At 56.6% G+C, this 14,680-nt stretch overlaps 1 protein-coding gene across 1 annotated transcript in view; it reads left to right on the top strand.

The window, feature by feature from the left end:
- The window catches only part of COPG1 (coat protein complex I subunit gamma 1), a 41,438-nt gene that overhangs the window by 21,536 nt on the left and 5,222 nt on the right, over positions 1–14,680 (top strand). The window contains exons 12-21 of the mRNA XM_006169817.3: positions 111–299; positions 2,331–2,426; positions 5,547–5,790; positions 7,173–7,248; positions 8,661–8,764; positions 9,111–9,236; positions 9,504–9,572; positions 13,074–13,216; positions 13,459–13,630; positions 14,187–14,284. Of these exons, the coding sequence (XP_006169879.1) occupies positions 111–299; positions 2,331–2,426; positions 5,547–5,790; positions 7,173–7,248; positions 8,661–8,764; positions 9,111–9,236; positions 9,504–9,572; positions 13,074–13,216; positions 13,459–13,630; positions 14,187–14,284 (1,317 nt within the window). The remainder of the gene's footprint in view (positions 1–110; positions 300–2,330; positions 2,427–5,546; positions 5,791–7,172; positions 7,249–8,660; positions 8,765–9,110; positions 9,237–9,503; positions 9,573–13,073; positions 13,217–13,458; positions 13,631–14,186; positions 14,285–14,680) is intronic.

Below are 14,680 nucleotides of genomic sequence, written 5' to 3'. Positions count from 1 at the left end.
CTGTGGCTGTGGGGAGGGGTATAGCCCTGGGCACAGCCCCTCTGCACAGCAACATGGACTCAGCCAGAGCTGTCAGCAGGTGACTGGCGTCCCTCTTTCTTCCTGCACAGGTCGCCATGAAGCACCCCTCAGCGGTGACGGCCTGCAACCTGGACCTGGAGAACCTGGTCACAGACTCGAACCGCAGCATTGCCACACTGGCCATCACCACCCTGCTCAAGACAGGCAGCGAGAGCAGCATCGACCGCCTCATGAAGCAGATCTCCTCCTTCATGTCCGAGATCTCAGATGAGTTCAAGGTGCCAACATGGCCCAGGCACCCACGGCCGGGATGGGAGCTGGGAGCCTGTGTGCCATGTCCACTGTGTCCACCCCCCTGACGGCCAGGACGCCGCTCGGCTGGAGGACTGGTGGCAGCTCATTGCTCTTGGGAGACCTCCAGCCCTGTGTCCTCGCTGTGCCTTTGTGCCCTGAGAACGGTAGCTTCTGGCCAGCAGGATGTGCTCATCTGAGTGTTTAGGGAGCGCTTGCTGTGTACCCTGGGGCTTTAGGAGAGGGCAACCTCTGTGAGGCAGCTGCCTTCCCGCAAGCCAGGGCACAGAGGTGTTGTCAGTGGCTGTCGAGTGGATGCAGGGAACCAGGCCCAGGGAGATAGGAGAACAGACAGGAGCAAGTTTGCTGTGAACGTCTGAGAGGGCCAGCGAGGGGGCTGGCAGCTATGGGGCAAGTACAGGTCGGAGGTCAGGTTGATGGGTCCCGTAGGGCCTCGTGGGTCACGAAGTTTCAGTCCTAAGGAAGACATGGGAGAGGAGGAAATTTTTGGTGTGTCCTGGTGGTACTTCTGCAGTAGCTCGAGGGTGTAAGGGAACAGGCTGTGAAGTCCCTTGTCCCCTCCATCAGCTCCCTCCCCCATTGCCAGTGTCTCACAAGCACAGCACAGGGTCAGCTAAGATGGTACCTAGGCACAGTGCTAGGTCTTACCCAGACTCCCCCGTTACACAAACGCGTGTGTGCCTGTGTGCATGCATGAAGCACCATGCAGCTGGTCACGCGCAGCGTCAAAGCTGCCCCACAGTGGAGACGGCTGTCCTGTCACCTGCAACTCGGCCTGGGCCAGGCTGTGCCAGTTTCTCTGATGTGTTCCCAGTTGTGCTGTGGTGGCCCAGGAAGCCATGTGCACAGAGGTGTGACCAGAGCACACAGGGCCCCGGGGCTGCAGCAGGGCACGTGGACACATGGTGTGGGGGAAGTGGAGGTCACTGCCCGTGGGAGTAAGGATACAGCAAGATGTGTGTGGGGCAGCGTAGAGGCTGGCCCAGTGCAGGGCTCACGGGTTCAGGAGACGACGGTGCCTAGCCCACACATGGGAGCTAGAGAGGCAGCACCTGCAGTGGGGCACTCTGAGGACTGCAGGTGGTTGGCAGGTTTCGGCTCAAGGTTTGGGGGTGAATTTTTTTTTTTTTTAAAGAATTATTGATTGGTTGGAGAGGTTTTTGTTATAGGGTGCATGTGCTAGCTAGAAAGAGACAGAAAGTGAGGAATCACTCCCCAGGGTGGATGGCCACGCCGCAATATCTTCATTCTCCTCTGGATCTTTGGCGCGCGCGCGCGCACACACACACACACACACACGCACACACACACACGCATGTGCCTGGCGTGAGTTTAAGCCACTGGGTCCAGGACTTGAACTGCGGTCAACTACATGGGAGTCCAGCGACAAAGCCATTATGCCAACTGCTGGTCCCTTGATTTTAATTTTTTTAATTTGGAGAGAAAGAGAAAGCAAGCTGCCAGGTCCAGGAATTGAACCATGGTCAGCTGTGTGGTAGTCCAGTGCCTTAACTACCACATCACCTGCTGGCCCCTTCGCCAAGATTTCTGCTTTGTGTTGGTGGTGGTGCCACTGACAGTGGAAGGAGGGGGTCCGGTCTTGGGGGAACGAGGGGAAGGCAATGATGCAATGGTAGAGGCTGCGCGTGAGCGGCCTGCGGGCAGCAGGTGGGCTTGCCAGGTAGACAGCACCGAAGAAGAGGTCGAAGTGGGAGGAGGTGAGAGGGCCAAAGACGGAACACCCAGAGGCAGGCTAGAAACAGGAGCCTGAGGAGCAGGACAGGCCAGGTGGGGAGGGCTAGAAACCTTCCTGAGGTCTGAGCAGAGAGACTGTCTTCCGCGGACCTGGAGTCTGGCTTCCGAGCCCAGGGTGGGGCTTCTCTAATCTTGCTCCCCGGTGAAGGCCAGGGCCTGGCCTAGCCTAGAGGGACTCAGTGGCTCCTAGTGGACTGAGTCACTTGAGCAGGCAGGGCTGTGACTCACATATCTTTGACCAGGTGGTGGTCGTCCAGGCCATCAGTGCCCTGTGTCAGAAGTACCCACGCAAGCACGCCGTCCTCATGAACTTCCTGTTCACCATGCTACGGGAGGAGGTAAGTGCAGGGCCTTGGGTATGCAAGTCTCCTGGTGCATGGAGTGACCTGGCTGCAGGCTCCACAGTGAGCCTCACGGCCATGCTCAGGTCAGACCTGTTCACCAGCCGGTGTCCCTGGAGCCTGCAGCCCTTTAAGCTCCCGTGGACAGACCGTTAGTAATTAGTAACCGCTGCCTTTGCAGGTAGCCCTGGGGCAATGTTTGTGCAGCAGGAGGGAGATCTTGGGAGTCCAGGGCAGTCCTGGGGCCCAGGGGCTGTCCTAGTGCGACACAGGTTCTGCTGCTGCTCCCAATGTCAGGTTTGGACTCGTGCCACTGGAGTTCAGAGGAGCAGTGGCAGGGGTCCAAAGAGTGGGTTAGGTGCCCAGAGCAGCTTGGCCACTCCATGGTAGAGAAGGTGTTGCCCTGGCATCTTCGGAGAGAGGAGGGTTCCAGTGCTTGGCGAGCCTTTGCTGTCGGGCCTGCACACCTGCCGCCCCATGCAACATCCACGCTCTTCAGTCCTGATGGGCCTCGTCACTACGCCTTGTTTTCCGCCTTTAACAATCAGTGATTCAAGAGCCAACAGGTAGCATGGAGGTTAAGACAGTGGATCCCACATGGCCAATTGCCTGGTTCAAGTCCCGGACTTGGCAACTTGAAAATCACACTGGGTATGTATACATGCCTCCCCAAAACCCTGAGAGGAAAATGGAGAAGAGATTACAGCATGACCATCACCCCCGGGAAGTTACTTCTCACTTTCCCTCTCTCTTGCTCTGCCTGGCAAGCACATGCACCCTGTAGGAAAAAGTAAAAAAAAAAAAAAAAATCAGTGATCTGAGATGCAGAGAGAGCCACTGCCTGTGTAACCTGGTCAGTGTCTGAGGTAGAGCAGAACCCAGGCTCTCTGGCTTCTCAGATCAAGCACATTTTCACCCAGCTGTCCGGGCGACACCTGCCCTTGTTATGCCACGGCAGGCTGACACCTTGTCCCCAGGTGCCTGTGCTGCTGCAGACGTGCCGCGCAGGTGCTCAGAGCCTTGCTGTACTGACGGGCCTCGCTGGCCAGCTGTGCAGTGGGTCCTGCGAGTAGTGACTGAGCGTTCAGCGTGCCCAGAACAGCTCTAGGCTGTGAGCACCCCACACGCACACCACCTCTCCCTCTTCTTGAGGACAGCCTGCAGGGTCCTGGCAGGGACAGCGACCTCCCCAGACCTGAGTGGAGCTGTAACACACTAGTCTTATTTGGATCTTACAAAGTGGCTTTTTTGTTCTTTTGTTTTTTTTTAGAGAGAGTTTTGCTAGAGGGTGCATGTGCTCACTGGAGAGACAAAAACAGTGAAAGTGAGAAATCATCCCCCCAGGGGAATAGCCGTGCAGTCACCTCTCCTCTGTTCTCGGGATTCGGGGCACACGTGCACGTGAACCTGGCTTTTAAACCACCAGATCTGGGATTCAAACCATGGTCAGCCATGCGGGAGTCCAGCTCCTTAACCACTGTGACACTTGGCTGGCCTCCCCCGAGATTTTTGCTGTAGGGTGCATGTGCTTGCTGGAGAGACAGAGAGACAAAGCGAGAAATGGCTACACCACATTCCCTTCTCTGTTCTCTTAGGGCTTGGGGCACACACGCACGTGTGCCTGATGTGTTTTAAGCCACTGGATCTGGGACCCGAACCGCGGTCAGCCGTATGGGAGTCTAGCACCTTAACCACTACACCGACTGCTGGCTCAAAGTTACTATTTTTAACGTTTTGCCGGAGGCAGTGTGTGCTCACAGTCCCTTCTCTGTCTCCCTTGCACCCCGTGTATTGTGCAAACTGTGGGCTTAGAGCACAAGCACAGGGGAACCACGTGGGGTCCAGGTGCCTCACCCACCCGGCCACTGGCTGGCCTGGACTGTATGGCATTTTAACCGTTCTCACTTCGTAGCCCGCAGTTAAGTCAGGAAGTTTTATAAATTAGAAACCCACCACCATGGAGTTCATGTTTCTCTTGAAAAGCTTCGTATCAGACTGAGTAGGGACTCGCCTCCGAGGGCAGGCACCACGGCGCCCTGCTCTGTCGGCAGGGCAGACTCACCTGGACTCCCGTTACCACGGGACTGCTCTGAGGTCCCTGCACACTGCCACGCCCCACGCGCTCCCGTGTCCCCTGCTTATTGTCATTGCTGTCATCCATCTCCAGGACTTGATCGCAGAACTGAAACTCTGTCCCCACAGCCCCGGAGCACCGCTCTCTCACCCTGCCTGTGGGTCTTACTGCTCCAGATCAGTCATGGCAGTGGGTCGTACATGACCATTCCTCCCGTGCCTGGCATGTCTCACTCGGCAGTGTCCCATGGCAGTGGGGTCAAACGTGAGTGGCCCCCTGAGCCTGGCATGTCTGACTAGGCAGTGTGCTCTGCATTCATCCCTGTTGTAGCTTGCTCAGCATTCCCTTTTTGAGCTGGGTGTATGTAGAGACCACATCGTGGTCCACTCCCCTGTGGGTAGACACTGGGGCTGCTTCCAAGTTTTCGCTGCTGTGAGCGACGCTGCCTTGGAGGGCACAGGTTACTGCTCAGTCCCCTGCATTCAGCTCTTGCGCTCATTTACCCACATGGAATGCTGGATTGTAGAGTTCTGTGTTTAATTTTTGAAGAAGCACCATACTTTTTCCTCGTGGCTAAGTCACCCATGTTATCACTCGTTTTATCTTTTTACCTCATTTTTTTCTTGTTTCTGCCAGAGGGCACATGCACTCATCAAGGTCAGGGAGAGAGCAGGGGTGGGGGGCAGAGCGCCTCCTGGTGGAGCAAGGCCTGCATGCCCTTCTCTTTGTGTCTTCATCCTGTCAAGATGCAGGGCCTACGTGCACATGTCAAGCCCCTGGGGCTGGTATTTGAACCCCAGTTGTCCAGCTCCTGTAGGCCATGGGCCAGCCCTGCCTTTTGTCTCATCACAGCTGGAAAGAAAAGTAGGATATAAAATGTCCCATTAAACCATCTGCTGTCAGAGCAATGAGGCCTCAGCAGTGTTCAGTTGGAGTTTTCTGTTTCACGGGGAGAAGAGCCATGTGTCTGGGCCATGTCCCTGGCTGTACGCCTTGCCCCCTTCTGAGGGGAGAGACTCCTTGCTTAGCTGACCTCCCCACAGGGCGGCTTCGAGTACAAGCGTGCCATTGTGGACTGCATCATCAGTATTATCGAGGAGAACTCGGACAGCAAGGAGACGGGGCTGTCACACCTGTGCGAGTTCATCGAGGACTGTGAGTTCACGGTGCTGGCCACACGCATCCTGCACCTCCTCGGCCAGGAGGGGCCCAAGACCAACAACCCCTCTAAGTACATCCGCTTCATCTACAACCGTGTGGTTCTGGAGCACGAGGAGGTCCGTGCAGGTAGGTCTGAGCCAGTGCAGCCTGGCTGTCCCAGCAGAGGGACCTGGGCCCCAGTGGGGTGTGCTCATGAGGCCTTGCCTCCAGCTGTTTGCGGGCTATCACAGAAGGACACAGAAATGCCCTCTAGGTGTCACTATAGCTTGGTGTTCAGGTTTTTATTTTAGGGAGACTTGGAATAGGGCGTGTGTACTCATGGGTGAGACAGAGAGGAAGTGAGAAATCACCCCCCGGGGAGTATGGCCGTTGCCACAATCCCTTACCCTCCTCTCTCCTCTCAGGATTTTGGACGTGCATGCACATATGCCTGGTGTGAGTTTCGTTCTTCCAGGTCCGGGACTCCAGTCACGGTTGACCACATGGGAACCCAGTGCCTTCAGTACTGCGCAGCCACTGTGCTGGCCCTGTTCTGTGTGTTTTTAGTAGCAGCTTTGTTGAAGTGTGCTTGCCCACATGCTACAAAGTGCCTTTCTCCGTAACAATTCAGTGAGCAACCACACTATTCTGCCTTTTTTTTTTTTTTCTGTATAAGGCCAGTGCACTTGCCAAAGAAAGAAGAGGAGGGAGAGAGCCTCCCCCGGGGGATAAGCATGCTGCAGTCCCCTCCACTCTTCCCTCTGGATTTCTGACCTTGCACATGTATACCTGGCATCTTTTGCCTGCCCACAGTTCTGGGACTTGAACCACACAGTTGACCACATGGGATCCACCTGCCTTGACCTCCGTGCCCTCTGCTGGCCTCACTTTTCTTTTTTGGATTGCTGCAGGGCCTGTGTACTCACTAGAGAGTGGGAGGAGAAAACACCCCTCAGTGGTTGGTCAGCTATAATCCCTTCTCCATTTTCCCCTGTCGGGACATGCATGTTTCAGACCCCTGGGCCTACATTTGAACTGCAGTCAGCCATATGAGAGCTGGCTCCCTTGACCCCTAGGTTACAGGGCCAGCTCACTGTATTTCTCAGTTCTGCTCTCTTCATGTTTTTCTTGGACAGATTTTCTTTTTCGAGGAATCGGTGTGCATCAAGTAACATTTGTGTCCTCGTGTTAATCGAAGGTTGAGCTGTGGATTGAGGCCGTTGAACAGAGCAGAGGGGCCTGTTGTGGCTGCCTCTGTGGCCTCACAGTCATTAGCGAATAGCTTCTGGAACCCCAGGAGCCTGCCCCTTTGGGGTTTGGTCCCTTATCCCCTGACTAGACAGGGGAGTCCGGCCCGGCCGGCGCCAAGACCCCTGGAGTCGCTCATTGTGCTGATGGTGACCTTGGGCCTCCTGGCCCAAGACCTCTAGTCTCTGGGGCTCTGCTGCTTGAAGACCCACTCTGCGCACTGGAAGGGGCCACACAGCGAGTGGGCAGGTCACCAGGTGAGCCCTGCTTCTCCATTACAGGCGCTGTGAGTGCACTGGCCAAGTTTGGAGCCCAGAATGAGGAGATGCTGCCCAGCATCTTGGTGCTGCTGCGGAGGTGTGTGCAAGTGAGGCCCGTCTTGTCCCAGGGCTCCCGCCAGGGGCACCCACTGTCACTGACCGGGGAGGGAGAGTGCAGAGCTGCCCGTCATAGGGAGGGTGCATCAGGAGGTCACGGCTAGACCCATGGGTAGCTTTTCACAGTAGCTCTTTCCCATGGACTTTTTTTTTTTTTTTGGGGGGGTTTTGCCTGTAGGGGGGGTGCGCTCACTGGACAGAGACAGAGAGATATCGCCCTCCAGAGGGGATGGCCACGCCGCAGTCCCTTCTCCTCCATTCTCCTCTCGGGATCTTGGGCATGCACGCACACATGCCCGGCGTGAGTTTAAGCAACTGGGTCCGGAACTTGAACCATGGTCGGCTATGTGGGAGTCCAGTGACATAGCCATTACGCTAACTGCTGGTCCCTCCTGTGGACTTTTTGACGGTCCCTTGTAGGAAGCACAGAAGATCATGAAAACTGTGATCATGTAAAATCCCACCACCTAGACATGGCCATCGTTAACACGCCCATTTTAAAAAGCGGCTTTATTGACCAGTAATTGGCAGGCTATGTACGTCGCCTGCTGAGAGCAGGTAGCCCCCCACGATGTGAAGCCACCACCGCAGTCCAGTCGACTTCTGGCACCCTGAAAAAGGTTCCCGTGCCCATTGCAGTCCTCGCCCGCCCAACCGTCCCCGACCCCAGCCCACCAGGCTACTTGTCCTGTCTGGAGTTGGCTCAGCCAGTCAGGTGTGCCAGCGCTGGACCCCGCGGCACCAGGCCTTGGGATGAGGCTTCACGTGTCCTGGAGCGCCTCAGTGCTGTACTGCGTGCCTATGCTACGCCCTTTTGTTTGGGTTTTTGCTGTAGAACAGGTGTACTCTCCAGAGAGAGAGGGAAAGTGAGAAATCACCACGAGGGGCCAGCCATGCCGTAGTCCCTTCTCCTCTGTTCTCTTACGATTTTGGGCATGCATTCTCACGTGCCTGACGTGATTTTCAAGCCTCTGGGCCCGGGACTCGAGCTGCCGTCATGTGGGAGTCCAGAGCCTTAGCCTCTACGCCTCCTGCTCGCCATTATTTCCAAGTTTATTTCACGCATGAAAGAACGTGCATGTGTGAGGAGGGAAGAGGGAGACCGACATGCAGGCACCCTCAGCAGTGTTTCCCTGTGCCCTGATCCTCAGCTCCCAGGGTCTTGGGCGTGTGTGTGGCCAGGTGCTTACAGCTCCGCAGTTGAGTATGCTGCTAAGCCGCCGAGGCTGAGCCCTCTGCATTTGGATCCTCATCTGAGAGGCACCCGGTGCCATTCCTGCAGACTGAGCTCTCAGAGCCAGACCTGCTCCCCACCCCTGCTGAAGTAGCCCTGCAGGGTCCTTCCTGCCACTCCTCCGAGGTCCCATTGGAGCCTTTGTGTCCGGGCTGCAGGTGCGTGATGGACGATGACAATGAAGTCCGGGACCGGGCCACCTTCTATCTCAGCGTGCTGGAGCAGAGGCAGAAGGCTCTGAACGCAGGCTACATCCTCAACGGTGAGCCTCCTCGCCGTCTCCCACAGGCTCTTGCTGACACTGTGGCTTCTCACCTCCCTGGAGGGGAGACAGGCCAGACTGTGTCGGGTCACTGCCCTCGGGAGGGCTTCCATTCACAGTGTCGGGTCACTGCCCTTGGGAGGGCTTCCGTTCAGAGCTGTGCCCTGGCAAGTCACTCCGTTGTCTCGTTTCCTCACAGACCAGCCCTGCCCAGAGGGTGTGGACGGGGAAGCAGAGGCTCAGCGAGGCTGTCCCAGCAGATTCATTGTTGGGCTCAGGCTGCCGTGGGTTCTTGGCCTGGGTCCCCGGCATGACTCCTGGAGTGACTGCTTTTCTTCCAACCTAGGTCTGACTGTGTCCATCCCTGGCCTGGAGAGGGCGTTGCAGCAGTATACTCTAGAACCTTCAGAAAAGCCCTTTGACCTCAAGTCTGTGCCCCTGGCCACCGCGCCTGTGGCAGAGCAGAGACCAGGTAAGCCCAGCTCCTCCCAGAGGCCTGGGCTCCAGCCCCCAGAGGGCCTGCATGGCTGCAAGCCTCCAGCCCACCAATATGGGAGGGACTGGCCAGGGGGGAGGACTCTTTCCACTCCTGGCTCCAGGACAGAGATCTCTCAGGTGCTGACGCGCATGCGTGCAAAGGTTGGATTTATGGTCCTGCATGATGGCGCTGGGGCCAACACTGCCTTCCAGGGTGAAGCTGTTGGTCGCCGGGTCTGACGCCACGCCTTTGCCTCTGCAGAGAACACACCCGTTGCAGCAGCCAGGCAGCCTGAGAAGGTGGCCACCACCCGGCAGGAGATCTTCCAGGGTGAGTGTGGTGCTGGGCAGAGGACACCTGGGACTGGGCCACTGGCTCGGGTTATGCAGAAGGGCTGGTGTTTGCTGGGTACCCCTGAGTGCCAGGCCCTGCGAGTGCCCCACGCCGACCGCAATAGTCCCCGTATTGCGGTTACCACGGCCAGTCTGCGTCTAACGCGGTCCATGTACCACCTGGGGCAGGCCCGCCCTTTGGCCCAGCGTGTGCACACCACGTACAGGGCTCCTGTCCTTACCTTGTAGCTCTCCGGGTTCTCAGAGTGGAAATGTAGTACAGAGAGGGCTTGGCTTTGGGCACCTGCTGTGGGCCTTGGAATGTACCCACAGTTAAGGGGGTGTCGATCACATTCGACCCTCAGGTGGAGGTCCCTGGGTCCCCTGGTATCTGGGGAGGGGCTGCCATGCACCTCTGGAGCCTAGGCCACTTCAGGGTGTCTGAGTGCACTCTGCTGCTTGCTGAATCTCACGTGTTAGTCCACGCTATCACGTAGGCTCAGTGTGCACATCCACCCGTCCATCCCTCTAGCCTGGCTTTTTTAAAAATCACTTACTTTATTCTATCTATCTATCTATTATTATTATTATTATTTTTGTAACTTGCTATAGGGCATTTTTGCTCACCAGAGATGGGAGGAGTGAGAAGGCAAGCTGCCAGGTCTGGGACTTGAACTATGGTTGGCTCTGTGGGAGTCCAGCACCTTAACCCCCATACCACCTGATGGCCTCCCAACCTTGCATCTTGAAGGGAAAGGCTGTACTTCTAGTTTTCTGCCAAGGTCTACGTGGAGGTCTGGCATGGACTCCCCTCTTGTGGGAAGCCTACGCCCTGCCTCCTGAACTGACTGTTCTACCTGCTCTCCTCTACCTTGTCCGTCTTCTCTTTATTCGTGAGAGAGCTGTGTGCATGGACATGAGAGAGAGAAGAGGGCCAGCAGGTGGTGTGGGGGTTAAGGTGCTGGATTCCGCATGGCTAACTGTGCAGTTCACGTCCTGGACCAGTGGCTTGAAAAGTCACACTGGGTGGGACCAGCAGATGGCATAATGGTTATGTCACTGGACTTCCACATAGTCAACAGCAGTTCGAGTCCTAGACCCATCCACTTAAAACTCACGCTGGGTGCATGTGGATACATGCCCAAAATCCCTAGAGGAGAATGAAGGAAAGGGGATTGTGGCATGGCCTTCCCCTCCAGGGGATGATTTCTTGCTTCCTGTCTGTCTGTCTCTCCGGTGAGTGCACACTCCAGATAGCAAAAATCTCTCTTAAAAAAATATACAAGTGGGAACCAGCAGTTAGCGCAATGGCTATGTTCCTGGACTCCCACGTAGTTGACCGTGGTTTGCGTCCTGGACCCGGTGGCTTAAAACTCAAGCCAGGCGCGTGTGCATGCATGTCCAAGATCCTGAGAGGAGAATGGAGGAGAAGGGATTGCGGTGTGACTATCCCCCCGGGGGGTAATTTCTCACTTTCTGTCTCTATGTCTCTCTCTGTCTGGTGAGTGCACACACCCTATAGCGAAAAAAACCTCTCAAAAAATATATATATATATGTACAAGTCACACTGGGCACACGCGCACATGTGTCCAGAGCCCCGCGAGGAGAAGGAGGCCTGGCTGCGCCCCTCGCAGTCCTGAGTGTGCTGGGCTTCTTGGTGTCCATGGCAGTGCATGTGCACGTGTGTCCAGAGCCCCATGAGGAGGAGGAGGCCTGGCTGCGCCCCTCGCAGTCCTGAGTGTGCTGGGCTTCTTGGTGTCCATGGCAGTGCATGTGCACGTGTGTCCAGAGCCCCGTGAGGAGGAGGAGGCCTGGCTGTGCCCCTCGCAGTCCTGAGCGTGTGGGCTTCTCGGTGTCTGTGGCAGTACCCTGCCTACCTCCCTTCCAGGGCTCCCAGCTGCCATGAGCTGGAACCACCTTCCCACCCCGTCTCTGGGCCGTGCCTGTCGACATGGTACTACCCAGGTTTAGAAGAGACTCCTGAGCTGCCTGGGACCCCCAGCTGGAGGCTCTCTGTCCTTGTCAGAGGAAGGCTGTGCTCGCTAGAGACAGGGCAGGGGAAAGCACCCTGTGGCCATGCTGCAGCCCTCCATGTGTCCACCCCGTCGGGATGTGGGGCACACACTCAGTGTGCTTTTCAAGCTATTGAGACAGGATTCATGGCTGGTCATGTAGGGTCTGGCTCCTATAACCATAAGGCCAGCCCCAAAACCACAGCTTTGTGCCCTGTGCCAGTGGCTGTTGCTGTGTGACACATACCCACACTTTTGGTGGCTGGTCACGGTGCACTGTCACCTGTGGTTCTAGATCAGAGGTCCCACATGGGTTTGCTGAGTAGGCAGTGCTGAGCCCCCTCTGGGGCACCGCCTCCTTGTCCTCCAGCTTCTAGAGTGGCCAGTGTTCCTTGGTCCACCACCCCCTCTGTCCTCAAAGCCAGTGTGAGCCTCTGAGTCTCGCCTGCTCTGCCCTCTGTCTCTCAATGACCCTCGTGGTTCCCCTGGGCCACGCAGATAACGCAGACTGATTCTGCATCTCAAGGTCTTAGCTTCATCACATCTGTTCAGTGTGAGTTTACCACGGAAGGGACACAACCACAGGTTCTGGGATTAGCTTCCTACGCTGTGCAGGAGGCTTTCAGTTCCATTAGTTTTTCCAAACCCTAACACACGTCGATCTCACGCCGGGTTCCAAGACCTTTGCCAGGTGCAGACATGTGTGCCTCCCTTGGCTTCACAGTGACCCCAGATCAAGGTTACGGTATGTGTACTGATGGAGCATCGGTGTGCAGAGGCACGGACTCATGGCTGCTGGCTCAGTGCCCAGCAGCATCAGGACCAAAGAGGGAACCCACCATCGGAGAGCACCCTGGTGGCTAGTGGCTGTGCTGGTCCATGTGCCCTATGGCAAACCTTTAAAAAAAAGTCCTTGCTGGACCTCTGAAATTGAGGCTCAGATGAGGTTAGTCTAGGATAGTGAGGTCTTGTCACATAGGTGCTTCCGAGGTCTGTGGTTTTTTGTTTTTTTCTTTTGTTTATTTTTTTGTTTTTGAGAGGGTTTTGTGCTACAGGGCACTTATGCTCAACAGAAAGACAGAGACAGAAAGCAAAAAATCACCCCCCAGGGGAGATGGCCACGCTGCAATCCTTTCTCCATTCTCTTCTCGGGATCTTGGGCACACACACATACATGTGCCTGGTGTGAGTTTTAAGCCACCGGGTCTCGGACTCAACCCACAGTCGACTACGTGGGACTCCAGCGACATAGCCATTATGCCAACTGCTGGTCCCACCTCCAAGGTCTTTCAAAGGATGGAGGTGGGGAGAGTGTTCCTGGGGCATACACATGACCATCAGGAGGTGACATGCACAGGTGTGTTCGGGGGAGCGAGCAGCCAGCGTGTGGGCGTGCACCATCTCAGCCAGCACAGAAGGCCGCGAGCAGTGAGTGTTTCCTGGTATAGGGATCAGGAAGCTAATGGATGTGGTCTGTGGGTTCCAGAGCAGTTGGCGGCAGTGCCGGAGTTCTGTGGGCTGGGGCCCCTCTTCAAGTCCTCACCTGAGCCTGTGGCCCTCACTGAGTCAGAGACGGAGTATGTCATCCACTGCACCAAACACACCTTCACTGACCACATGGTGTTCCAGGTGAGCAGGGTGTGTCCAGGGCATGGCCCCGGGTCTCAGGAGTCCAGTCGTGAGTCGGTGGGGAGCCTGTCGATGACAGGGTCTGTCACCAGCAGGCCTTTCTGGCTCCTGGGTTAGCACAGAGACAGGGAGTCTGGATGGAGGCAGCTGGGCCCACAGGAGAGGCAGGACCTGCCCGTTCTTCCCCCACAGCACCACTCAGACCTCAAGCGGGTCTAAGCTTCCTCTCCTCCCCGGTCCAGTTTGACTGCACAAACACACTCAACGACCAGACCCTAGAGAACGTCACCGTGCAGATGGAGCCCACAGAGGCCTACGAGGTGCTCTGCTGTGTGCCTGCCCGGAGCCTGCCCTACAACCAGCCTGGGACCTGCTACACACTGGTGGCACTGCCCAAGGATGACCCCACAGCTGGTGAGTCCTCCAGATACTACCCTGGCCTCACAAGGGCACCTGGGCCAGCCTCTCTTAGTGCCTCGATTTCCATCCTGAGAACAGAAACAGCAACACTGACTGAGCACTTTCCTTGCATTGTCTTGCTTCATCCTTGGAGCAAACCTGGGGGTAAGCACTGCTATCTCTGTTTGTAGATGAGGAAACTGAGACTCAGGTGCAGACATTTGCCCATGTTCACATGACTCAGAACGCCCAGAGAGGCACATGCACTCAGGCGTCCCAAATCTGCCTCTCTCAGCAAAACCAGCAGCTGCATTTACCAGCCCTTAGAGTGGCCGTGGCTGTTAGTGGACGCAGTTGCTCTGCACCACCTCTCTGTGTTCTGTCTCCCCTGTGGACGTGGGACTTGCCTCTGGTCCCCTAAGGTGGCGTCTGTCTGGCCTCTTGGAACGGGGTAGTGGTGCTGCTACCAAAACCGTAGCCGAGGCCTAGAGCGGGTGGGGGCCACCCACCTGATGAGGAGCGTGTGTCCTGTGGACCAGGGCATCCTGACCACAACCTTCCCTCTGCACAGTGGCCTGCACGTTTAGCTGCATGATGAAGTTCACTGTCAAGGACTGCGACCCCACCACCGGGGAGACCGATGACGAAGGCTACGAGGATGAGTACGTGGTAAGAGCCAGAGCCAGTGCTCAGGGCGGCGCTCGGGCCCTGCCCTGCCCAGAGTGGGCAGCCAGACTGGACCTGCTCACTTTCGGTCTTACGGCCACCCTCCAAGGAGCTTTGGGCTCAGTGTATTTCTTTCCTCCACGAGTGAGTCCCTAACAGGCCTGACGCTGTGACCCACCACCTTCAGCTTGGCCCGGATCATGGGCACATATGGGCCAGCCACAGAGCATCCCGCGTTACTCCTGCACCACTCTCGGCCCTAAAAGCTTCCTTTTTTTTGAGAGATTTTCGCTATAGGGCGTGTGCACTCGCCAGACAGACAGAGACATAGAGACAGAAAGCGAGAAATCACCCCCCCAGGGAGGATGGTCACACCGCAATCCCTTCTCCTCCATTCTC

This window comes from Tupaia chinensis, unplaced genomic scaffold (genome assembly GCF_000334495.1).
Source record: "Tupaia chinensis unplaced genomic scaffold, TupChi_1.0 Scaffold147500_2, whole genome shotgun sequence".
NCBI classification, from domain to species: domain Eukaryota; kingdom Metazoa; phylum Chordata; class Mammalia; order Scandentia; family Tupaiidae; genus Tupaia; species Tupaia belangeri.
Note: the sequence above shows the minus strand (reverse complement) of the source record. Positions and strands in the feature narration are given on the sequence as shown.